At 43.2% G+C, this 26,368-nt stretch overlaps 2 protein-coding genes across 9 annotated transcripts in view; both read left to right on the top strand.

Moving 5' to 3' along the window:
* Positions 1 to 26,368, top strand: part of MRE11 (MRE11 homolog, double strand break repair nuclease) — a 656,612-nt gene that overhangs the window by 526,319 nt on the left and 103,925 nt on the right. For all 7 annotated transcript variants that reach the window (XM_068266826.1, XM_068266825.1, XM_068266828.1 and 4 more), the window contains 3 exons: positions 2,469 to 2,531; positions 3,704 to 3,920; positions 8,178 to 8,246. In XM_068266826.1, the coding sequence (XP_068122927.1) occupies positions 2,469 to 2,531; positions 3,704 to 3,920; positions 8,178 to 8,246 (349 nt within the window). The remainder of the gene's footprint in view (positions 1 to 2,468; positions 2,532 to 3,703; positions 3,921 to 8,177; positions 8,247 to 26,368) is intronic.
* LOC137545501 (uncharacterized) lies at positions 19,440 to 25,409 on the top strand. 2 transcript variants are annotated; one of them, XM_068266822.1, is made up of 2 exons: positions 19,440 to 19,926; positions 20,834 to 23,358. In XM_068266822.1, the coding sequence occupies exons 1-2, from the start codon at positions 19,900 to 19,902 to the stop codon at positions 22,187 to 22,189; spliced, it is 1,383 nt and encodes a 460-aa protein (XP_068122923.1). In that variant the 5' UTR covers positions 19,440 to 19,899; the 3' UTR covers positions 22,190 to 23,358. The 2 variants fall into 2 exon arrangements, with proteins under 2 accessions (XP_068122923.1, XP_068122922.1); XM_068266821.1 differs by having other exon boundaries at positions 19,441 to 19,926; positions 20,834 to 25,409.

Raw genomic sequence — 26,368 nt, 5'->3', positions numbered from 1 at the left:
TGCAGGCGCAGTGGTTTTCAGACTTTATAGTCTGAAATTCCAGAAGTGAACCGGAGGCGGGGCCGGAGCATTGGGGAGTGGCTGCGCAAGCACAGGAGGTCTGGGGGGGGCCCATTAGAAGCCCCAGGTAAGTTCAACTCATTTTCCCCGACCCCCCTAAAGTATTCCTTTAAATAGGGGAAAATGGTACACAGATCACTACTAATTGATTGATTACCGCTTGAGAATCAATTGATCGCTTGCTGGATCTGGGTGTTGTCTAACTGTGTATGGCTAGCATGAGGAACCATACTGTAGTTTTCTTTGGTTGTTTTATTTTACCTAAAACCAGTGGCGTAGCTACAGACGTCGGGGCCCCAATGCAGAATTCGGACCTGGCCCCCACCTACATTAAATAATGTTCCCCTCCTCCCACCCCAGTATGATAGCCAGATGTGACAAAAATGGTATGGAATCAATAAGGCCCCATTCACACTTGCAAAAGCAAAACGCGAGCGCCTTACACGGGTGATGTTATCGTGGTAATATCACTGTACACTTTTGCGATTTCGAGTGATCACGATTAGCTCTTTTTTTAAGCATTGAATCGCAGCCGCAAATGCTGCAGGGAACACGTTTTGCGATTGTCGCTAATTTCCAAACTCCAGCGATCGGCGGCAATTGCAGCAGTGAGATCACTGCCATTATGTTTATATTGCGTTAGGTCTTTAAAAATTGCTAGCGCTTCGGCCATTAGCAGGAATCACCCGCTAATCGCCCAAGTGAGACCTTTATTGTACTAATGAGTTACAGAAAGACAGTACACCTCATTTTTTTTATGCAGTTCAATTCTGTGTTAATTAATTTCACTAGATATTCTATTCGCAAAGCTTTATGACAATGAGCCAAGGACTTCCTGTTGAGAGTTTATTGTAATGGAGCTTGTTTTGTGAAGTATGTCTGAGTTTTCCCCACGAAAATGATTACATCAGTAAGAAAACTGCCTCAGCAGGACTTAATTCAACGCTACAAGTCATCCATTGTCACGAGGATGGCAGCACCACATTTAATTAGAACGGCTCGGGAAAAAACATGGGAATCAAAAGTATTAATAATATTATTATGCATTTAATTTACACAGTGGTTTGGAGTACATTGGATAATTCATTCGTCTCATTGTCCCTCAGAGGAGCTCACAGTCCGATGCCCCTACTAGTCATAAACAGAGACTGCTAGCAAGTTCTAAAACCAAGTTGATACTGTGGTGACACCCCTCGCACGGAGTGATGTCATTACCATGGTCTTGACAGTTTCCTGTCTGTGAACCTCGTTGCATTGTGGGAAATAACAGCTGTTTCCAACTGCCCAGCCAGCAATATCTCCCTCTGTGCATAGAACTCTCAGTAACGAACATTCCGCACAGATCACCTGGCAGGACTAAAGATGTCACCGCCAGTGATACATTTCAGGTTATAAATCAGGGAGAGGAAAGATTTTACAATGAGCAAACACTGATTAAATAATCTATAAATTAATATTGTAAAAATTAAGCAATTTTATTCAGTATGTTATTTTCATTACAGTTCCTCTTTACCTTGCCTGTTGTACTGCCTCATCCTCCACCACTGAGCAGGAGGGGGTGATTAGCTGCTGTAGTATCCATGACCCCCCCTCTGCTTCTTAACAGTAGAAATGAACAGTACCCTGTCACATGCGTGACTCACATGGACCAGCATCCACGCTCCTTACAGTAACCATTTGTTCAAAAGAACAATGGTGAACCAACATTTTGGGGCCACAATAGGGTCCCTTTATCAGGGTAGCACGCATAAATGTCCGCATATGTAATGGGAGATGTCTAGTCCAGTGTTCTGGGAATTTTTTTCCCGGTGGGTGGCCTGAAAGTGCAGCCAGGTGGGGCGTGATGGGTGGGGGGGATGCAGGACCAGCGCAACTCTGCATACAGCATAAGAGGGGGATGAGGAGATGAGCTGATGACAGCCGGATGCTCACCAAAATTAGCCGGGCAGAGCACCCAGCTAAAAGAGCCCGGGGAGAACACTGTAGTCTATAGTGGTGGGCACTCGTCTCAGCCATATGTTTTTTCCCAGCAGCAAAGCCAAATGGACTCTTATTATTCTTGATTACCAACAAAAGTAGCACCATCCAACTCAAGAGTTTCTTCCACCCTTCTTACATCACAAGGCCTAATACTGATCGGTCATGTCATTGGGCCGAGAGAGAGACACAATTGGAAGTTTCTCTTTCAGTAGCAGCGTCTTCAGTTGCTGGGAGGGAACACCAGGCTACCTATACGGACCGGAACCAAAATTCATAATATGAAACCTGGGATGCAAATGTTAGCCTTTCCACTTAGTTTCTTAGACATTTTGAATTGACAGTAACTAAATGTATTCCTTAAAGTTGCAAGTCTTGGCATTTTTATTCAGTGCATAATATGTTGCTCCTTTGTGTTTGTGATTTTAAAGGTTAGAAAATTCAGAGAGACCAGAAGAGAAAATACAAATGAAGAAGATGAGGAAGTTCGAGAGGTAAGTTATTTTTCATCATGGAGAATCTCTGGTTATTTATACTAATATTTAACACTCTGTAATTTAACACTTTGGTGGGAAATTAACCACTTCCAGACCTTGATGATTGAAATCTTCGCCCTGTTTTGATGCTGTTATACCTGCCAGGGCGTAGATTTCAATCATCCCGCCGCACGCTACCGCCAATCTCGACGTTCGCTCCCCACCGCAGATCATTCGGCGTGACAGCAGAGCTGTGTGAGCTGGTCAGGAGCCGATTTCATTGGCTCCTGAACCGGTTATCACTGTAAGCCAATCCCATTGGCTTACATTGATCACAAGGTCAGGAGCCAATGAAATCAGTTCCTGACCGGCTCACACAGCTCTGCTGTCATAGCGACGGCAGAGAGAGGGGCTTGCGGGGTTGGAGGAGTGGTGTGACCAACGGGAGTGGTAGGTATGTGCGGCAATTCGTCGGGAGGCGCTGTTCTTTGGTACCAGCAGTCTCTGGTCCTGAAGGTGGAAGAGACTGCTGGTACGTAAGTGGTATCATATATTCCTTTATTTGAAATGCAAGCAGCGTGTGACAAGAGTACAAAAGCCAACTTGTGTAGATTGTCGTTCAAGGACGACTATCACAAAAAAAACACGAAATGCACGGGAAGTATTTTTCTGCTAGATTAAAAAGCATTATGGTTTATGTTTCTCCTATCTTCCTTTCGTTTACAGGAAGCAGTACAAATCTGACGGGTCTTGGACTAGTCCATCTCCTCATGGAGGATCCACTGGGATTTTCTTTATTTTCAAAAGCACTTATTGAATGGCAGTTAGTCAGTCCAATTGCCAGGATAATGTGTTAATGATTAGGCTGGCTAGCCAATATCTTTGCATAGATCCTTTCCAGGGAGTGCTTTTGTAAAGAATAAAGGCGATACTGAGAATCCCCCATAAGTAGCTGGACTAGTCCAGAACCTGTCTGATTTTTACTCCCTACTGTAAGTAAAAGCAACATGGGAGAAAAGTAATTTATAGTGCATTTTACTCTAGGGGAGATGTACATTTTATATAAATGTATTTTAAGTTTTACAATTTTTCATGATAGCGGTCCTTTAAGACTTTTGTTTGTTTGTTTTTTGTTTTTTTACTGCTCTCTTGGCAAACTAATTTTGTTTTCAATTCATGTTAAAAATTAGGCGATCAGCCGGGCCAGAGCACACAGATCACAGACTGAAGATGTCAATATGAGTGATGATGACGATGATGGAATGAGAAGGAAGATCTCTGATCCAGCTCTTGACGATTCCGATGAAGATAGCGTTCCTGCACCAACCAGAGGGAGAGGTCGAGGCCGGGCCAGGGGAGGACGGGGTCAAACCACCACCGGCAGGGGAACGTCTAGACGAGGAAGAGGTTTGTGGATTTTGGAAATAATCACTGTGTTGTATATTGCATCAAGGATGTGTGCTTATTAGAAGCATATGCTAAAATGTCCCCTGATTTTTCTCCTGATCAACAAAGTAATTGTAATCTATTTTGCCTCACAAAGAAATCTGAGGATGTCTTGCAGAATGCAAGCAGCCAGTACCTTGGATTTATCGATGCTGTAGCCGCTGTCAGCTTCCCCTGACTGTGTCTCGCCATACACTTACACATGGGCATCCAATTTTACCAAAAGATAGATCCCCATCTATAAAAATCTATGTAACCACTAGGTGGCTCCTTTGTTCCCCCCAGATATGCCCTGGGACTATAATGCTGGGAATACACAAATCGTTTTTTTGCCAGATAGATGGTTTGATAGATAATTTCCGACACGTTCGATCTTACTTTCAATTCTTTTACCACTGGAATGGAAATTGATAAGAAAAGCTAAGAGAATCGAGCGGGAAATCGAGCAGAAAAACAAATTGAAAATCATTCAAACGGAAAATTGCCCGAAAAAAAGCATTGTGTATTCCCTGCATAGCAATGACTGATAAGCCCCAAAGTCCCCCATAGCTAATAGTGCTCCCCAGGGCACCGCAGAGTAGTTGCAGCAGTGAAGCATACTCACCACTCACCTGTCCAGCCAGTGTACTGCCATCCAGCCTGTGTCCTTACACCTTCATCTCCCCAGCGCTCGTTCACCATGAGGTACATAGACTAAAGGAAGGAGCGTGCTTGATGGATAGGTGAGTGGTGAGTGCACTCCGCTGGCAAGAGTACTCTGCAGGCTTCCCCATGACCACTATTAGCTGAGGGGGATACCTGGGGGCTGCACAGACAGGTAAGTGGTGAGCGCGCTCTGCTGCTGAGAGTACTCTGCAGGTCTTTCCCCACAGGACCACTATTAACTGGGGGGGAGGGGGAGAGAGACCTATGGGCTGTCACTGGCTATGGGACCTTGAGTTTTTGCATACTACTGCACCCCCCCATTCTGTCCCCTTTCACGCTAGATCTTTGTCTGAACTGATTGATGATTTCGGCCAGACATTGTTCAAAATTACGATTGGTCAGCCATGCTGTGACATCGATCTTAGGCAGATTAGATCACAGTGATCGAATTTGCCAAGGGAAATCGATTAGCATATGGGCACCTTTCTTTCTTCATCTATGATCCGCTATGTGCTTATCAGCTCTGTGTAATCCAGTTCCTCCTTGTCTATGCCTAGACAGACCTGATGTGCAGATTTCAGATCACAGATATGGGATTTATAACACAAATCGTGCAGGGATGATTAGAAAACGTGGAGGTGTAGAGTTTGGAGAGCAGAGGAAAAGGCTGAGGAACTGACAGCAGCCAAACTACTGTATGCTGTATAAGGTGTGTAGACTGCCCGTAATCTCACAATGAGCAAATGTTGGGAACAGTAGGCATGCAGAGGGCCCCCTTTGGATCTCATCATGGTTGAAAAATCAGTTGGAGTTAAGTTATAAGAATACTTACGTATAACCCTTTAGCAGGCAATTTATTTAGAGGCTTGCAAGCAATTCAGGCCCATTTATTTTAGCACATTTTTATTTCTTGTTTGTTACATTTCCTTGCTACTAATTAGTACTGCTGTAATGTGTATTTATGGCCACTTGTCACTAGGGGGCAGTGTGAGACAACAACAGAGGACTTCTGCTTTCAGTGTTTATAGCCTTTGCTAGCAGAGAGACATCATAGCATTCCAAGAATTCCATAAATAATATTGAATACGCTGTTGTAGGATTACTTAGTCTTTTTTCCTGTCTGTACATTCTGGCATTGCTGCCACTCACTTATGCAGAGTTCAGGCTGCAATACATAATGCATGGTTATGATAAAGACGCAGCAGTTCTCCCTTTCCTTTATTGTTCAGTCCATTTTCATGTTACACTAAAATTAGACCTTTCTAGAAGGGCTGCACTGATGTCCTGCTTTTTACACCAGTCCTAAAAGTAATGTGATGGGAATAACTTCTGTTTGAAGCAGCCAGAGCTGTACATTAAAGTAATGCTAAATTTACCAAGTCAAATCTCTCCCCTGCCAATCAGTCTTCCTATAGAACAGACAAAAATACTCAGTCGTTTTGCAGCAAAACTCGTTTTCAAAGGAGTCCCTGTGTAATAAAATTATACCTGGGGACCAAAGCAGATAAAAACTTCTTACGTAAAGAAAACCTGTAACTAAAAAAAGTTCCCCCGGGGGGTACTCACCTCGGGTGGGGGAAGCCTCTGGATCCTATTGAGGCTTCCCCCGTCCTCCTGTGTCCCACGGCGGTCTCACTGTGCCCCTCCGAACTGTGGGGATTTAAATATTTACCTTCCCGGCTCCAGCGCAGGCGCAGTATCGGCTCTCTGCTCGGAGATAGGTGGAAATAGCCAATCGCTGTTGGGCCGCTCTACTGCGCAGACGCAAGTCTCCTGTGCCTGCGTAGTAGAGCGGACCCGACAGAGATCGCCTATTTCCGTCTATTTCCGTGTTGAGAGCAGCAACAGCGCCACCCGCTGGAGCCAGGGAAGGCAAATAAATCTAGCTTGTCAGGCTTGTCGAGGGAGGATTCTGGGACACTTCAGGGGAGCCAGCGCTGGACTGCCTGCAGCTACAGGAGAGGGGGAAGCCTCATTGGGACCCTGAGGCTTCCCCCTCTCGAGGTGAGTACCCCCCAGGGGACTCTTTTTTTTTTTTTTTTTTTTTTTTTTAATACAGAGTCTCTTTAAAGTGTACCAGAGATGACATGTGACATTATGAAATAGACGTGTATATACAGTGGCACGCATACAGACACTTGTGCTGTGGTTCTTTTCTTTTTTCCCTGCCTGAAAGAGTTTATAATTAGCTATGGAACCGACGGTTTTTCTCCAGTCAGGACTCAGTCGGCTCACTGATAACAAATTACAGCTAGAAAACTGTGAAGGGAAAAGATAAAAAGTCAATAGTTCATGTATTTTCACTCCGGGACTATTGAGACACTGAAATTGAGCAGAGACTATAAAACATTAAATCTGCTTTGTAAATGTTCATACATAAAATAAAACCTTGCAATATCTAAAAGAGTCATTTTTAGGAGTAGAAGGAAAGATCCAATTGTTTATCTCATTAGTTTATTTTCATCTCTGGTTCACTTTAAAGTCCAGCCTTGATAAAGTAAAGGAAGGACAGGATTTTTTTACCAGGGCTGTGGAGTCGGAACAATTTTGGGTACCTGGAGTCGTGGTTTAATATAAACCAAAGAGTCGGATGATTTTTGTACCCACTCCGTAGCCCTGCAAGGCCTGTGGAGTCTGAGCAATTTTCGGTAACTGGAATCAGAGTTAGTGGTTTCATAAACTGAGGAGTCAGATTATTGTTGTACCCACTCCATAGCCCAGATTTTTACACATATAGCATATATGGAATGGATGAATTGTGGTTCTGGTTAGTTGCCATGCAATAGAAATTTGGAATTTTCTAATGCAAGTTGTAATATTATAAGGGTGGACATGTTAGGTTTACCCCCACATTGTTCCCTGGTCATCTCTCATAGCGAGAGATGCTTAAAGGAAATCTAAAGTGGAAAAATAATCAGTTTAATTTACCTGGGGCTTCTTGCAGCCCTCTGGATGACTCCTGTGCCTGCACCATACTTCCCAGACCCCTCTCTTTAGCAGCGGCGACCCTGCAAAACTGGCCATCCATGCGCCTCCTCGCAACACTCCTGACTGCGCATGCACAATTCCCTACTGCGCATATGCATAGCACTTCCAGCAGCGGGAGAGTGATTAGGGTGCCCGCAGCATGCTCTTAGGTGAGTATGTAACTCCCCCCTAACCTTGGTGGTATTTACAGGTATCCTGTAAGTGTGACAGTTGTGCACACACCTTCAGAAGAGTCAGCTGTACAAGTATACTAAAACTAGTTTGTAATATTTCTAAAAACAAGATAGCAGGCCCAGCACCTGCTGGCTAGCAAATGACAGTGTAGACAAGTAGAAGTGTTCCATGACACGCCCCTGTGTCCCCTCCAACCCCCCATTCCCGAATCTACGGACAGCTGTCAGCAGCCTAAGAGAGGAAGAGGCGTCCTTTGCTGAAAAGGCACTCTTGCTTAACACCCCCTCTGGCACTAGAAACACCCCTGCCCCACCTCTCTCTGCCCCTTCCCCGCCTCTCTGTGCACTCAGGTCAGAAGCAGAGAGCTTAAATACTAAATTATGTTTATAATATGTGTATTGTGTATTGCAGGGAGTACAAGCAGTGACCCGCCCTCTAGCGTTCGATCTTCGAAAGCGCCTGCAAAAAATTTCTTTGATGGTAAGTGTTACTTTTCAGATATCCCAGCCGGTTTTTAAAGCAAAATTACAGTCTGGCATAACAATGAAAAATTGTTTCCCTACTTTTTTACTGCCCATACATTTTTCCCTCCTACTTGCTTTTGTCGCAGAGTAATATAACTTGGGTAAAAATCATATGTCTCCCCAGCACAGCAAGAATAAGAGCTGCCATTGCAGCGGACATAATATATTACATACAATCAGAAAATTACTACAATGAGGAAGTCTTTCTCTTCTCTGCTTACAGTCACGCTAAATCCTGCAAAAAAAAAAAACCTCTTTCTGCTGTATTTATTAGGTCTATAAACTGCAAATACACGAATGTGAGTCTAGAAATTTAGGTCTGACTCGCTAAATAAAAGTATAGGGGTTGACTTATACACGAGTCACGGGCAACACTGAGCACACTAAGTAATGTGTGTACTATTAGTGACATTCCCAATTGCAGCAATTTACCCAGTGGTAAGTGGCACTTTCTTGATAAAGGAAATGCTAAGAAAACGCGGGTCTAGACAATTAACAAGGAAATGGGCAGGCGGGGGGGGGGGGGGGGGGGAGAGAATACAGGGCTGCAAGGAGGGGGGTGAATAACTGCTGCACTTGGGGGGCCTGGAGGAGGTATTGGCTGCACTTAAGGGACAGGAGGGGTTAATGACTACCATACTGTATGCAGTGCTGTCATTAACCCCTCCTGGTCCCCAAATGCAGCTGTTAATTCTTCCTGATCCCCAAGTAAAACCATTAACTTTGCTTGGTACACTTATACTTGAGTCAATAAAAAATTCCAGCTTAAGAGAGTCAAATATTGGAATCGACTTATACACGAGGTCGACTTATATTCGAGGATATACGGTAGTAATCTAAACACTATCGGAAAGCTGTACAGTATATCATATTAGTGATGCATTTCGAGCAAAATGAAATACAGTGTATTAACCTTTTCAGTAGCTATTTAGCAAATCATTGTTTATTAATTATTTTTATGGCTAATATGTTGGTGCACAGGTGATATTTTAATAGCATGTTCCACTTTAAAGGGCTCAAAGCATCATAACAGTACAATATAAAAAATTAGACCTCCTCCAAAGCAGGTTCATAAAGGGTATAGGGAGGCGACAAGCATTTAAAGCTAAAGGGTAGTGGTGAAAAAACACATACTTACCTATGGAGAAGGAAGGCTCTGGGTCCTACAGAGCCTTCCCGTTTCTCTCACGGTCCCCACGTTCCAGCGCTGGCTCCTCTATTTGAATCCCCCTTCGCGGGAGGCTTCGGAAGTCTTTGGGAGCCCGTGTGCTTCAGAAGAAGGGCGGCTCTGTAATGTGCATATGTGAGATCTGCAAGAGACTTCTGAAGCCTCCTGCGGTGGCAGAGAGCAGTATTCGACAGTATTTGGTCGAAGACTGCTAACGGAGGAGCCAGCGCTGGAATGAGGGGACCAGGAGAGGAGCGGGAAGACTCTATAGAACTCAGAGCCTTCCCTCTCCTTTGGTGAGCATCTTTCTTTTTTTTTGCTTCCCATTTACTTTAAGACTGCTCCACGCCGATTGGCGTGGATGCGGTGGCAGCCCCAGGACCGCTCTACGCCAATTGGCTTGAAGTCCTGGGGAGGGGTTTTGCAGGAGATTGCGTGCGCCGATGCATCTCTGCTTGAATGATGCTTGAGATTTATTTAAATAAATAAAATAAACATTTCAGGAGCGATCAGTGCCCACCAACAGAAATCTCTGTTAGTGGGCAGAAAAGAGGGGGGAATCACTTGTGTGCTGAGCTGTATGGCCCTGCAGCAAGCCCTTAAAGAGGAACTCCAGTGAAAATATTGTAGTAAAAAAAGTGCTTCATTTTTACAATAATTATGTAGAAATCATTTAGTCAGTGTTTGCTCATTGTAAAATCTTTCCTCTCCCAGATTTACATTCTGATATTTATTACATGGTGACATTTTTACTGTGGGCAGGTTATGTAGCTGCTCCTAGCTGTTTTGGCTCTTAGAGACAGCTGTAACAATAACAATAATATTTATATAGCGCTTTTCTCTCTGGGGACTCAAAGCGCTGTGACCCTGCATTATGCAGTCTCAAAGGCTAGGGAAAAGAGGTGAGTTTTTAGCCTTTTTTTAAAGCTGTCCAGAGAGGGAGCCTCTCGTACTGATTGTGGAAGTGAGTTCCATAGAGTAGGGGCTGCGTAGGAAAAGGCCCGAGCACCAAATGTTAGGTGTATCCTGGGAATAACCAGCTTCATCTTGTTGGCAGAGTGGAGGGTGCGTGGAGGGGCATAAAGTTCCAATAGATCCGCTATGTATTTGGGTCCCATGTAGTGTAGAGCCTTGAATGTCAGCAGGCAGATCTTAAAATTGATTCTCCATTTTACTGGTAACCAGTGAAGAGTTTGCAGTACTGGGGTGATGTGTGAGCTGCGGGGCGCATTGGCTAGGAGTCTGGCTGCAGCATTCTGTACTAGCTGTAAGGGGCGCAGAGCCTTTTCTGTAGATCCGATGAACAGGGCGTTGCAGTAGTCTAGGCGGGAGGATACAAATGCATGAACCAGGGCAGGTAGGTCTTCAGCTTGGATAAGGTGTTTGATTTTCGCTATATTTCTTAGATGGCAGAAGGAAGACTTGACGACAGCTGATATCTGCTGTTTGAGTTTTAGATTTCCATCCAGGATCACCCCAAGGTTTCGCACGAGTCTTTATACTGTACAGTATCTCCCCCAATTGCTAGTTTGAGGTGGTGAGCGTTTTGAACTTTATCCATCATGTGTGGACCACCTACCACCAACACCTCTGTTTTGTCAGAGTTCAGCCTCAGCCAGCTGGCGTTCATCCAATTTTGTAAATCCACTAGACACGCATTTATGGATGCTGATGGGTCTTGGGTGCCAGGCTTGAAGGACAGATACAGTTGTGTGTCATCTGCATAACAATGGTATCCTAGGCCATAGTTCTGGATTATTTTGCCCAGTGGGAGCATGTAGACTGCAAAGAGTAATGGTGATAGTACAGAACCCTGTGGAACTCCATAGGGAAGTGGCACTGGATTAGAGTAGATTGTGCCCAGACATACTTGCTGTGTCCTGCCAGATAGGAAGGTCTGAAACCAGCTAAGAACAGTACCCCTTAGGCCACAGTAATTCTTCAGTCGCTGGATTAGTATTTCATGATCCACAGTATCAAATGCTGCAGACAAGTCAAGAAGAATCAAAATTGAGCAATCACCCTTGTCCCTTGCAGTAAGTAGATCAATCATTACTCGGACTAATGCCGTTTCAGTGCTGAGCCTTTTCCTGAATCCTGACTGAAAAGTATCAAAGATGTTGTTATCTGTAAGCCTGGCTTCCAGCTGGTTGGCGACTACTTTCTCGATAACTTTTGATAGGAATGGTAAGTTCGCCACAGGTCTGTAGTTGGTTACAGGATCTAGTGATGGTTTCTTCAAGAGGGGTTTTATGATCGCTTTCTTTAGTTCTTCTGGGAAAAGTCCACTTTGCAAGGAGCACTGAGTGATTTTGTGAAGTGCTGGCCTGATCAGCTCTGGGCACTGCATTAAGGATCCAGTTGGGCCAGGATCCAGGTCGCAGGTAGTGGGGCGGAGACTTTGAATGAGAATTCCAAAATCTTCTTCACTCAGAGTGTCAAAGACTTGCCATGGTGGTACGGGAGTAGGCAGATGCAAAGTCCAGTGGTCAACTGATGTTGGTGTAATGCTGGCACGGATGGCAGACACCTTGTTTGTGAAGAAGGCAGAGAATTCTTCACACCTTTCCCTGTAAACAGCTAATTCCTGTCTGTGAACATTGTTACATTGTAGCAGTTTGCCCAGAGTACCGCAGTACTCAGAGCTTCTTGTGGGAGGGGTTTCAGCACAAAATTAGTCATACAGCGCCCCCTGATGGTCTGTTTGTGAAAATCATTATATTTCTCATGTAAAAGGGGGTATCAGCTACTGATTGGGATAAAGTTCAATTCTAGGTTGGAGTTTCTCTTTAAAGCTGCAGTGGCCTAAATTGTAAAAAACAAATAGCCTGGTCACTGGGAGGATGGGGGGGTGTAAGCCTACAGTCCTCGAGTGGTTAATTACCATTGACCTTTGAGGGTCTTCTGCCTTGCCACACCCATGTATATGTGGGCCTCCATCTTGTCTATACCTGCCACAGCTGGGGGGAGATTAGTTTTACACATTTTACTTTTCTGGCTCTTAGTTTTCTTTAGATATGAACAGGTGAATCTTGATTTTGTCATGCCCAAATATAGTTAATCGTTTTTTCCCTTCTAATAGCAGGAAGAGGCCTTTTAATGCCAAAAGCAGATAATTGTAGTCATCATCTGTCAGCATGGTGTAGCACAAGCTGTCAAGTTTAAATAATCACAGATCACTTTGTGAGACCTGAGTCACGGCGTTTAAATCTCCGCTGTGTGACTTGTGTTGTACTTTTGTAAAGTGTTAACAAGAGATCTTGATTGGGGCTGATGTCAATCCTGGGTCTAGTTATTATGTCAGTGTGTTGTGCTGTGCATTATACAGAGAAGTCATCATAGAACAATCTAAATGTATAGTCTATATAGCCTGTATTCCTCACTCCCGTGGAAATAAATGATCTGTATTTTGTGTGGTACCAAAGAATTACTTGTGCCTAAAAAGGAGGGTCGTCCAGAAAAAAACAGCCTTCTGGTTTTATCTACCTTATCCGAGTTAACATGCCTTATCTGAGTTAACATGTCTAATCAGAGTTAACATTTGTGCCTTATCAGAGTAGTTACATGCGTAACATTAGCACGCCTTATCAGAGTATCATAGTGAGCACTATGAACTTTTGCCTGCTAATTGGCAATGACGAGAGCTCCACTCGTCCTGTCCTGAGCCCCTGCGGGGTCCAATCACTTTAAAGGACATCTTCCCCGCACTTTGATTGGCCCAATATCAGTGTCACTTGACAGGATACTTGAAAGGCAGCCTATTAGGCCAATCAAAGTGCGGGGATAATGTCCTTTAAAGTGAATGGACCCGCAGGGGCTCAGGGCAGGATGAGTGGAGCTCTCGTCATTGCCAATTAGCAGGCATAAGTTCATAGCGCTTGCTATGCTACTCTAATAAGGCACACTAACTCTGATAAGGTGTGCTATTTGTTATAGTGAATCAACCCCAAGGTATTTTTTTTTCTGTGGAATTTGACCTGCATGTGTAAGATTTTCTTTCCTGGCAGGCTGGCGCTGCTTTTCACAGAGCTGCAAAAAGCCAGTACCTTTTTTTTCAGCAACATTAGCAAAAAGTGCCCCTCCCCTCCTTTCAATTCCTCGTACCCATGGGGAGAAGTGTTGGGGTACACTTCCACTAGAGGCATGTGAATTCATGTCAGAAAATGCGTACACGAAATTGCATATATATGTGAATTCACATGTGTGTAGACTGCATGTAGACTACATACCGTAATAAACACAGAGCAGTGGCTAAATGGAATTTGATTTTGTGGCTGACAATCCAGCTTTAAAGGACAACCGAGGTGACATGATGAGATAGACATGTGTATGTACAATGCCTAGCACAAGCATAACTAGGCTGTGTTCTTCTTGTTCTGCCTGAAAGAGTTAAAAATCAGGTATGCAAGTGACAGTTTCTGTCCGGGTCGGACTGGGTCAGACTATAGCATAACCCTCACTGATAAGTAATTACAGACATAAAACACTTTCCTGTCAGTAAATGGCTTCAGAGAGCAGGAAACCGGTACAAAGGGTCAATAATTCATAGATTTAAGCTCTAGCATACTTCAATGAAGTTGTCATTGAGCAGAGACAATAAAACAGTAAAAACTAGATTTAGCTCTAAAATAAAACTGTGGGATATCTAAAAGAAGTAATTTTTAAGAGACGGAGGATAGATAAAATTGTTTTTCTCATCTGTTTATTTTCACCTCAGATATCCTTTAAGGAAACATTCGATAATGGGGATCATTCAGGATACATTTTGCCTATCAGCATCTTGGTGTTCATGCAATGTGATCTGAATAATCTGGTTGAAAGTACGATTGTTCAATAAAAATTGTACCATTCACAGGTACCTTTAGAATTCTCTGAGGTCAAAAGATCATGAAAACCAGGCAGCTTAAAGAGACACTGAAGCAAAAAAAAAAAAAAAAAAACATGATATAATGAAATAGTTGTGTAGTGCGGATAATTACTAGAAGATTAGTAGCAAAGAAAATATTCTCATTTTTATTTTCAGTTATATTGTGTTTTTTTACAACATTGCATCATTCTCTAATATTTGCAGTTTCCATTCTACTCAGCATTCTAAATGTTTTTACAGAGCAGTCTTGTGAGCTATTGAACTGTCCTCTGGTAGAGAAAAAGAAAATCCTTGACTGACAGTTGAGATAATAAACTTGAGAAGACAGACCTCTCTGGGACTTTGAAAGTTGGGAAGCTTAATGGCTTTTTTGCATCCTGTACTGGAAACCATTAGACTTATGTCTTTGCTCATAATGTTTTATTTCTTAGCTGTACTACACATACAACTCATTACATCATAATTTTTTTTTCGCTTCAGTGTCTCTTTCAAGATGTTATTCCATTCTGCACGCTTCAGCTTTCCTTTAACTAAAAGGGTTAAAAACAATTAAGTGGTATTGTGGGACTCCCATGTAACTGCCAGGGCAGCTGGGTAAATGGGGTCACTGCACTTTGGAAATCTTCTTGTTCGTTTTCTCCACCTTATCGCCTTCCAACTCTTCCTATTTCTCATCATTTCTTAAATTCCTCTTCTGTTGTATGAACTGTTCCCATTTGTGCCGCAGAAGTGTAGACTGGGTGATCCAGAAGCCAGATGGGTGGGAGTTCTTCCAGAGACAACATTACTGTTCTCTGCAATGTAAAGGAGAAGTATGCCTATGACAGGAATATATTGAATGGCTCCCTAATCAGTAATGCAGTTATACAGCATTACTGATTTTGCTTCCCTGTGGAGAGTGCTAAGGTGTATTCTGTTGATAGATTATAGAGATTCCCAGTAGGTGGCACAATATGGAAGATCAGGAACTGCAGGGAGACACCACCTGGTAACAAGGGGAACCACAGGTAGCACCTCACTGAAGCACAGTGCCACCAGAAGGGCATTTGAGGAACTGCTTGCTTAGTATCAGCATTTGTATGCATTTTTAAATAAAATAAAATAAACTCTGTTGCCTTAAAGGCATTTTTTTTAATGTTTTTATTTTGGGGTTTAATGGGAGGACTGTAATGGTGATACCAAGACAATCTGCCTACTTTAATAAAAATACAAGAGTTTGGTTGACATTTGAATTGAGACAGACAACAAACGAGGAGGAATAGCAATTTAGAGACAAGGACAACAGTGCCATTTTATTTTATAGATATATATATATATATATATATATATATATATATATATATATATATATATATATATATATATTCCCTGGAGTTCTTCTTTAAACTGAGCCTGTTGTGGATCCCTGTAAACGTAGCTGGAGGTAGGGCTGTGTACTGTACAGCCTCACCAACTCTCTTTATCTTTGGCCGTTACCCTTAAAGGGAACCTTAACTGAGAGGGATATGGATGTTTCCTTTTAAACAATATCAGCTGCTTGGCAGTCCTGTTGATCTTTCTGGCTGCAGTAGTGGTTGAATCACACACCTGAAACAAGCATGCAGCTAATCCAGTCTGACTTCAGTCAGAGCACCTGATTTGCATGCTTGTTCAGGGGCTATCACTAAAAATATTATAGACAAAGGATAAGCAGGAGAGTCAGGCAACTGGTATTATTTTAAAAGGAAAAATCCATATCCTTCTCAGTTTAGGTGCCCTTCAATATGATAGTTAAAGTGAACCAGAGATGAAAATAAACTAACGAGATAAACAATTGGATCTGTCCTTCTACTCCTTAAAATGACTCTTTTAGATATCACAAGGTTTTATTTTATGTATCAACATTTACAAAGCATATTTACCGTTTCATAGTCTCTGCTCAATTGCAGGGTCTCAAGAGTCCCAGAGTGAAAATGCATGAACTATTGACCTTTTTTTATCTTTTCCTCTCACAGTAAAAAGCCCAGGTATCCGCTTAGGAAAGTGTTTTATAGCTGTAATTTGTTATCAGTGAGCCGACTGAGTCCTGACTGGAGAAAAACTGTCAGTTCCATAGCTAATTATAAACTCTTTCAGGCAGGGAAAAAAAGAGAAGGAGCACAGCTTAAGTGTCTGTATACTTGCCGCTGTATATGCACATGTCTATCTCACCATGTCACATGTCATCTCTGGTACACTTTAAGGTTCCTGGTATCATAATCCATCCCCTTCTTTAGCTCCATTTCTTTTTAAGCCAACAGTGCAGTGCACTCCTCCCCCATCCCATCATTACTCACATGAGGCAGTCAGGGAGCGGGCACAAGCCAATTCTTACCTGCCAGCACAGATCTTCTTACCTCGCCTATCTTTCCCCTTGTGTTGGTAAAGGATTAACTGTTTATGGACACCTCTGCAGATAGGGCAAAATTACACAACAAGCTGCAGTGCTGACCACAAAGAGTTAAGCTCTAAGCAGCAGTGTAAGGAGGTGGGTGGGTTTGTTGTGTATTCAGAAGTAAAGCTGCTCCCTAGCTGGGGAACACCCACACTCCTCTCTACTGGTAGCTTTTGTGGATGGATTCTGGGTCACAAGGCTCACTTTTTCAAAATGCAATTCTCAAAGGCAGCAACTATTGCCTTCTCCAAGCTGCATGCATCTAAATAAAAATAACATATATACCAACTTTATAAATGATTAGCGTCAAATTGACCATCCTTACTGATGGACCACCATGGGATTATAATAGGGACCGGGAGGGAGGGAAGGTATTAGCTGGCAGCTTGCAAGGGTGTTGATGAGTCCATTAATTAATGCTGTTAGTATTTTCCCTTTTATTTTTGAAACACTACTTTATTTTTTATAAAACCTTTTATACTGTTATTTTGAAACTAGCTGACGGCACGTGCTGCGATGCGAAAGGCAGATGTGCACACGCCATCCATCCACGTGCACGCCATCCAATCAGTGCTGGGGCAAGGAGGGGGCATGTGTCGGGCAGACGGACACAGCATTGCGGCTGATCTCCGCAGGACAGGAGGGTGCATGTGTGGGGCAGACGGAGACAGTGTCTCAGCCAATCAGGGTGGGGTAAGTCAGGAGGGGATGTGTGGGGACCGAAGGACAACCAGACAGCGGCCTGCTTGGAAATTATTATAATAGATAGGTTTATATTAAATGTGCATATTAAAAAAAACCTTTGCCAGAAGTGCACCATCACTGCTAAACGTCGCTCAGTGACACAACTCAGATTTATCACCACTACAAGTTTAGCGTTTTTTCTCACAGATGTTCTCTCTGGATTTGGGCATTTGTAGAGCCACCAGCCTCAGATGTATTGCAGTTTTTACCAAAATGTAATGTTCTGCCTGCGTACAAGTTCACAAACATCTCCCAAGCATGGCGTCCTCTGAGTATCGACACAACCCCAGCCTGAAGTCTAACCGTCACTGCCCTGACTGACGTGCCAGTTATAGAATATACATTTCCTTTGCATTTTGTTTTGATGTATTTTACATCACAAGCAGCATATTAAGCAGTCAGTGCCGTTGTCACAAAAGTGCGGGAGTCTTATGAACTCCCCATTCCCCACCGACGAAATTGTGTTTTCTCCACACATGTTGTTTACCCAGAATCAAAGTTTGTTTCAATAGAATCTTATTCAGGCCCCAAGTTGTCTGCCATCATATTTAATAACTGCTTTTATAACAGTCTTCCAAAGGCAATCCCTGTCTGCAGAACAGTGAATAGAAGCTTGCATCCTCCTTTCAGCCTTCTAATAGACACACGGCCATTCCCATTGAAGTAATGTTCCATTAGAGTGCAGCAATCTTTGTACTTTGAATGGTGCATAAACACAGTAAAAGTAGGATCCAACAATATGATCCAAAAACTGTAGAAACACAGATGAATACAAAAGAACCAGCATCCATTCGCCTTGTATAACCCCTTCTGTCTGTGTAGTCGTCATTGTAATGATGTCTGTTTGCAGGCTGGTCCCTAAGAGAAGCCACAGGTGTTGTCTGACATTACATATATAATAACTTTGCATAGTGCGTGTACAGCTAATTGAATTCTTAAAGAGAACCCGAGGTGGGGTTCTGACAATGCTATCCACATACAGAGGCTGGGTCTGCTTGTATTGCCCAGCCTCTGTTGCTATCCAGATCCCCCTAAGTTCCCCCTGCGCTCTGCTTTCCCCTATAAATCACAGCCGCGCTGCCATCACGCATAGTGTCGCAGCGGGCTGTGTTTAAATCTGTACTGTCACTCTGCGTGCTCCCCCCGCCTCCTGCACAGCTCCGGTCCTCGCCCGCGTCCCTTCCCTCTAATCAGCGGGGAGGGAAGGGACGCGGGCGGGGACTGGAGCTATGCAGGAGGCGGGGGGAGCGGCGAGAGTGACTCCCCATAGATAAACACAGCCCGCTGTGACACACTGCGTGTCGGTAGCGCGGCTGTGATTTATAGCGATAGCAGAGCGCAGGGGGGGCTTAGGGGGGATCTGTATAGCAACAGAGGCTGGGCAATATAAGCTGACCCAGCCTCTGTATGCGGATAGCATTGTCAGAACCCCACCTCGTGTTCTCCTTAACTGTAGAACGTAAAATATTTGATAATTAAAATTGTACATGCGATGTGCAATTTTGCATTTCTGTAAGCTATCTCTGATAACCATTTGCTGTTAATGAATGTCTGACTGGAATATTTGCCTTATTATGCACCTATATGATAAGTGTACTTGCACCGTACTTTTATGTCATGACATCTTTTGCATTGATAAATAAAAACCTTTTTTGTTAAAAAAACAAAACAAACATATAACAAATTGATAAATGATTATCATCTCATCGACCATCCTTACTGATAGACCACCATGGGATTTTAATAGGGACTGGGAGGGAGGGAGGGAGGGAGCTGGCAGCTTGCAAGGGTGTTGATGAGGAGAGAAGAATCCATGAATTAATGCTGTTAGTAATTTCCCTTTTATTTTAGAAACACTGCTTAATTTGTTTTTTATCAAACTTATTATACTGTTATTTTTCGTCCAACCCTCCAGGACAGTGACATTGAGATTTGGGCTCCGCCCCCCAGAAACAGGAAACACCCAGCGTGAGCTCTATAAATCTGTTCCCAGGTATCCACACCTCAGTTGTGTGTTTCCTTCCCTGGGAACATGAGCTCTGTAAAGGGAGCTAGCTGGTCAGCAGCCTGGGAGTGCTGAGGCTGGTAATAGTTCCCTGAGGGAGCCTGCTTCACTACCCTGGAGGGTTGGAATATTGTTGCAGCAGAAAGCTCCTTACCTGCTTAAACAGGTTTTTCCCCTCTAGCAGCCACCTGAGCGGCTGTGCGTGCTAGAGGGAGGACAACGCGGAGCAGCCCTGACGGAGGTCCTGGACGCAGCGGTGGGGGAATATCGGCTCTGCACGGAGGAAGGATGGCTTTGCCCCCAGTCTAGCGGTACTTCCGCCGACGAGTGACTTCACTTCCGCATTTTGCGCGGCTGCAAAACAGCGTTGTGTGCGTTCCTTGTGGCACTTAGCGTTTGGCCTTTGCCGAGGATGGACGCACGAAAACTTCAGGATCAGGTAAGCCGGCGGAGATCTTGTGGGGAGCCGCGTTTGATCACGGTCTGACTGGTCGCCGCACTGGTCTGAGGTTTGATTATGCTGCTCAGATGTATTTAGTCAGCATATGAATGACAGTGGCTAGATCAAGGATATTTGCTGAAGCTGTCTTTTTGTGGTGGCACATTGTTGTTTAAAACCAGTTAAACATGGATAACTGCACTGATCTTAAGTTTAATTAATAGATCAGAAAAAGCATGTTAGACTACTTGGTGATTTGATTACTTAAATGGAGCAAGATGTTTGTTACCAGTTTAAGTATTGTAAAAGTCCTGATAGTTCAGAAAAGCATTTGTTCACATGTGACTGATTGGTTTTTGTGCAGCTCAATGTGTTTTGCATAAGTAATTGTTGCATAGCTACCTGAATGAATGTTAACTACATGGTGCATTCATTGTGGGGAGTGAGCTGTTACTGGGTCAGCTGCATATAATGTTGGATGTTTTCCTTCTAAGTTTGCAGGAGGGATTTATTGGTGCAGTATCACCAAATATATTAAGTTTAAAAAAAAAAAAAAAAAAAAAAAAAAAAAAAAAAAATTTTTTTTTTTTTTTTTTTTTTTTTTTTTTTTTTTTTTTCTTCCTCTCTCTCTCCTGCAATACATTTTAGCAGCTGTATGCATCTACATTCTGTCTAGATAGCTACACTTGAATTGATATGCATCCTAAATTATCTGTCGGATTGCTGTACTTAAGCTTATTTTACAGATAATGATATTCATTTTTTTGGTAAACAGCTCACTATATACACAGAGTATATATGAATAAACATCACATCTGTTCAGGAGAGGATTTATGTGATTAATTACAGGCTTTAATGAATTATAGTAATTAATCTCATGGTATTATTCTCTTCATATGTTTTTCAGGAGACTTCGGACTTATCCGATAGCTCTAACAGGTCCAGGAGTTGCCTTGTCTGTAAGGTTGTTTTGCCAACTAGCTGGACAAAAGCATCTTGCCAAGGATGTATTACAAAGTTAATTAATGAAGAGAATACTGCCTCCTGCAAAGAGTTTATGACTACCATGAGGCATGAAATGGTAGAAACATTTAGAGCATTCAGGGAAAATCTGCCTACAGGGTCAGCTCCTGTGGTACCTCCTGTGGCAGTTATTCCCAAGGAGAATCCTAAGCCAAGAAAAGCCCTTGTAAAAACTACAAGACGTTTAATTTCTTCAGATGAAGAAGAAGAAGAGGAAATACAGGATGTTCTTCCTGGAGGACAGGTTAACAGGGATTTATCACAGGATGATATGTCAGATCAAAGTGATACGGATGAGAAACTTATGTTTTCAAGATTCAGATTTCCGGTGGAAGAGACTGATGAATTAGTGCGGGCTATTCACACTACCTTGAATATTAATCAGACCACTCCCGCTCCTGTGTCCATACATGATAAATTATATTCTGGTATGGATCCCACACCACATTTAAATTTTCCTGTACATCCCTCAACAAAAAACCTAATTAATACGCAATGGAAATACCCAGAGAAAAAACTTTTTATTTCCAGAGGGTTTAGAAAGCGATTCCCCTTTTCAGAAGAAGATGCAAAACTATGGGAAGGTTGTCCCAAGTTAGACGCAGCGTTCAGTCTAATGAATAGGGAGAATGAACTTGCTTTTGAGGATTTGGGTTTCCTTAAAGACCCAGCAGACAAGAAAATTGATTTGTCACTTAAAAAAGCTTATACAGCAGCAGTAACTAACTTTAAGCCTGCTGCAGCCACCACCTGTGTCTCTAGGACCACTTTATTATGGATAGAGAGGGTGGAAGAATTAGTTAAAACTGATGCTCCTAAAAAGGACATTTTAGAAGCTCTGAGTGTTGTTAAGAAATCTAATAATTATGTTACTGATGCTTCAACAGAGTCACTAAGAGTTACAGCAAAGACAACAGCACTAGTTAATAATGCCCGCAGAAATCTGTGGCTCAAGACATGGGACGGTAGCCAATCGTCCAAGTCTAAGGCATGTAATCTACCCTTTACGGGGGATCTGTTATTTGGCCCTCAGCTCCAAGAAGTCTTGGAGAAGACGGCAAGCAGGAAATTATCATTTCCGAAGAAAAAGAAATTCAAGCCGAATAGGCCCTTTTTTCGCCGCAATAACCAGGCGAGAGATAAAGGGGTCCAAAAAAGAAGGACTTGGCCAATTAATAAGGAAGGGCCTAGGAGGACTCCGCTGCATAAGCCAGCAGAGCCCCAAAGCAAGCACCAGTGACGCCAGGCTGAAAGTAGGGGGCAGGTTATCTCGCTTTTATCCAGAGTGGAGAAAGATAACCTCGAATCAATTCATTTTAGACCTAATAAAAGACGGGTACAAGATAAGATTCATAAAAAAGCCCCCGGTGAGATTTGTAAAGACTTTAATGCCGAAAGACAGAGAAGCCAGGATGGCATTACAGGAATTACTAAGAGACATGATGGACAGAAATGTCATAAAAGAGGTACCACCTCAGGAAAGAAACCGAGGGTTCTATTCTCGAATTTTTCTGATCAAAAAGCCAACCGGAAAATTCAGAATGATTCTGAACTTAAAACCACTAAACCCCTTTATTGTATACGAAAAGTTCAGAATGGAAACTGTGTATACGATGAGGAACTTACTGAATGCAGACGTGTTTATGGTGAACATAGATCTGACAGACGCTTATTGGCACATCCCAATCAGAAGGGAGTCTCAAAAGTACCTAAGATTCAGTGTACAAGGAGACGGTGGAGTGCTGCATTATCAATTCTCGTGCCTTCCTTTCGGAATATCTTCAGCACCAAGAGTGTTTACGAAAGTAATGGCAGAGGTGGTAGGAAATCTTCATCTCCAGAACATTATAATAATCCCTTATCTGGACGACCTATTAGTTCTAGCAGACAATGCGGTACTGCTTCAAAGAGATCTGAAGAGGGTGTTAGGTCAGTTAGAAACCCTGGGTTGGTTAGTAAATTACCAAAAGTCACATCTGGATCCATCCCAGGTGATCAAATTTTTGGGGTTCATAATAAATTCACCCCTTCAAAGACTGTTCTTGCCAGAGGACAAGGTGACAAAAGTGCAGTCGACAATAGTCAGCCTTCTAGAGGCAGACACCATCTCAGTACGGCAGTGCATGAGTATAGTGGGTCTTCTAACCTCAACAGCACCAGCAGTAGATTGGGCAATGGCTCACGTAAGAGTTCTCCAGAACTGGCTACTGGAAAACTGGAACAGAAATCAGGGCGATTTAGAAAGCGTGTTATCAATACCAACCTGGGTAAAGGAATCACTGCCTTGGTGGATGGATATAAAAAATCTTCAGTTAGGAAGACTATGGCGGTCTCCTCCAACAAAGATTATAACAACAGACGCAAGTTTGATGGGTTGGGGAGCCCATGTGGACGGACTATACCTGCAAGGGTCATGGACAGACCCAGTAAGGGGAGAGTCATCCAACTTCAGAGAAATGAAGGCAGTTCATATGGCCCTATTACAAGCATCAGAGTGTCTAAAGGGGCATCATCTTCAGGTTCGTTCAGACAACATAACAGTAGTAGCCTATCTGAACAAACAAGGAGGGACAAGGTCCAGAAAACTCCTAGAAGTGTCACTGAAGATCTTAGATTGGGCAGAGCTGAATCTGCTATCATTAACAGCAGTCCATCTGAAAGGGACATTAAATCGAATGGCCGACCTTCTAAGCAGACAAAGACTGTCAAATTCCGAGCTGAGGCTCAACCCGGAAGTATTCAGAATGATAACGGCCAGATGGGGGTGGCCCGAAATAGACCTTTTTGCCAATCAGACGAACTCTCAGTGCAGAAGGTTTTTCTCTCTAGATCCGAAGGGAGCATGTGCAATAGATGCGTTGGCCCAAGATTGGATCTTCAGCAAAGCATATGCCTTTCCACCAATCCCCTTGATTCCTCTTGTATTACAGAAGTTGAAACTGTCCAGAATGACTCTGATATTAATAGCACCAGATTGGCCAAAACGATCATGGTACCCGTTGTTACTAAAAATGCTGAAAAAAGATCCTTTACTCCTCCCTCAGGAGGAATTACTTTTAGATCAAGAGGAACACAGATGGGTACATGTTCCAAATCTGCATCTAAAAGCGTGGTTTCTGAAAGGGATGTTCTGAAGTCCAAGGGCCTGTCAGACAGAGTGATCAAGACGGTTCTGAATAGCAGAAAGAAAGTAACCAGATCGATCTATTCTAAGTATTGGAAGACTTTTTTAGACTGGAAAAAGAGAAATAAAGTTAAAGACAATAAATTACCGACAATTCTTGAGTTCCTGCAAGATGGAATTGAGAGGGGTTTGGCCTTAAGTACAATTAAGGTACAAGTAGCAGCAATTTCTGTTTTCGTTGATAAGAAATTAGCCTTAGATCCCCTGGTGATCAGATTTATGAAATCGGTAGAAAGATCAAGGCCAATAGTTAAGAAATCATGTCCTAGGTGGGACCTATCTTTAGTTCTCAATGTACTTATGGAAGAGCCATTCGAACCTCTAGAAGAAATTTCGTTAAGGAATCTTACAATTAAAACCATATTCTTAGTAGCGATTACCTCTGCAAAAAGAGTAAGCGAATTAGAGGCACTAAGCAGTGATGAACAATTCTGTTCTATATTTGAAGACCGAGTGATATTGAAGACGGTAACTGATTTTTTACCAAAAGTATCATCAGTGTCTAATAGGGGGCAAGAGATAATATTGCCTACCTTCTGCAATAAAGCAGTTCATCCAAAAGAGAAGCAGTGGCACAAGCTGGATGTAAGGAGGTGCTTACTAATATACTTAAAAAGAGTGAAGCAACTCAGGAAAACAGACAGGTTATTTGTTAATTTCACTGGAAATAAAGTGGGAGAAAAAATGACCAAAGCTTCGATAGCAAGATGGCTCAAGGTTTGTATTGAGGAAGCTTACAAATTGAGGCAGTTGGAGTCACCTAAAGAGATCACAGCACACTCTACTAGAGCTATGGCAACCTCCTGGGCCTATAGAGCTGGGGCATCGGCATCAGAGATCTGCCGGGCAGCAACATGGAGGAGTGTCAACACGTTCGTCAGACATTACCGTCTAGATCTGATGACAGCAGGAGAACAGTCCTTCGGGAGGAAAGTTCTACAGGCTGTGGTCCCGCCCTAAGGTGGGTGATTCCTTGTTTATCATCTCAATGTCACTGTCCTGGAGGGTTGGACGAAAAAACCAGGATTACGACCTGGTAATTCTATTTTTGACAACCCTCCAGGACAGTCCTTAGTTCCCACCCGTTAAGCATCATGTATTTTGATGTGGGTAAGAAGTATTAGGGTATCCAGTATGACTAGGTTCAGGTCTTGTGCACAACTGAGGTGTGGATACCTGGGAACAGATTTATAGAGCTCACGCTGGGTGTTTCCTGTTTCTGGGGGGCGGAGCCCAAATCTCAATGTCACTGTCCTGGAGGGTTGTCAAAAATAGAATTACCAGGTCGTAATCCTGGTTTTTAAAACTACCCAGTGGCACTCCCTACGCTGCGCAGGGCAGATGTGCACATGCCATCCCCCTGGATGTCGTGCACGTCATCACTCTGCATGCGTGCCATCCAATTATTGCGGTGGCCAATCACGGCAAATCTCAGGAGGGGGGCATTGTGGGGCAGATTAACACAGCATTGCGGCCAATCAGAGCGGAGCAGGGCAGGAGGGGCATGTGTCATGCCCAATCAGAGCAGGCCAGGGCAGGAGGGGGCTGTGTGGGGCAAGCGGACATCGTTTCACAGCCAGTCAGAGTGGACCATGGCAGGAGGGGCTGTGTGAGGCAAGTGGACACTGTGTCGCGGCCAATGAGAGCAGGGTGGGTCAGGAGGGGATATGTGAGGGACCAAAGGACATAAAGACACACAGCAGCCTGCTTGGAAATTATTATTATAGACCAGTTTATACAGTATTAAAGGGGAACTTCAGCCTAAACAAACATACTGTCATTAAGTTACATTAGTTATGTTAATTAGAATAGATAGGTAATATAATTTTTTACCCACCCGGTTTTAAAAGAACAGGCAAATGTTTGTGATTCATGGGGGCTGCCATCTTTGTCATGGGGGCAGCTATCTTTTTGGTTGAAAGGAGGTGACAGGGAGCAGGAGACACAGTTCCAACTGTCCTGTGTCCTGATAACCCCTCCCAGCTGCATGTGCTAGGCTTCAAATGTCAAATTCAAATTGTAAAAAAAAAAAAAAATTGCACCAAAACAGCAGAACGAGAACAACAACATCAGAAATCCCATCATGCTTTGCACAGCATCAGGTGAAAAATGATCGGGCAGTTTTCCTCTGTGCAGCTAAAAATGAGGCTTGTATAAGAGAAACAAAGTTCTGATGCTGTGAAACTGTTAAAGAAACACCAGGCCTTTTCAGTGCTGCTGAGTCGATTTTTAGTC

The sequence above is a fragment of the Hyperolius riggenbachi genome, chromosome 2, assembly GCF_040937935.1.
Source record: "Hyperolius riggenbachi isolate aHypRig1 chromosome 2, aHypRig1.pri, whole genome shotgun sequence".
NCBI classification, from domain to species: domain Eukaryota; kingdom Metazoa; phylum Chordata; class Amphibia; order Anura; family Hyperoliidae; genus Hyperolius; species Hyperolius riggenbachi.
This window is presented reverse-complemented; position numbering and strand designations above follow the sequence as displayed.

Bases quoted from the DNA above. Each gene is read 5' to 3' on its own strand.
- LOC137545501 (XM_068266821.1), top strand. From the start codon at position 23,273: ATGGCGGTCTCCTCCAACAAAGATTATAACAACAGACGCAAGTTTGAT.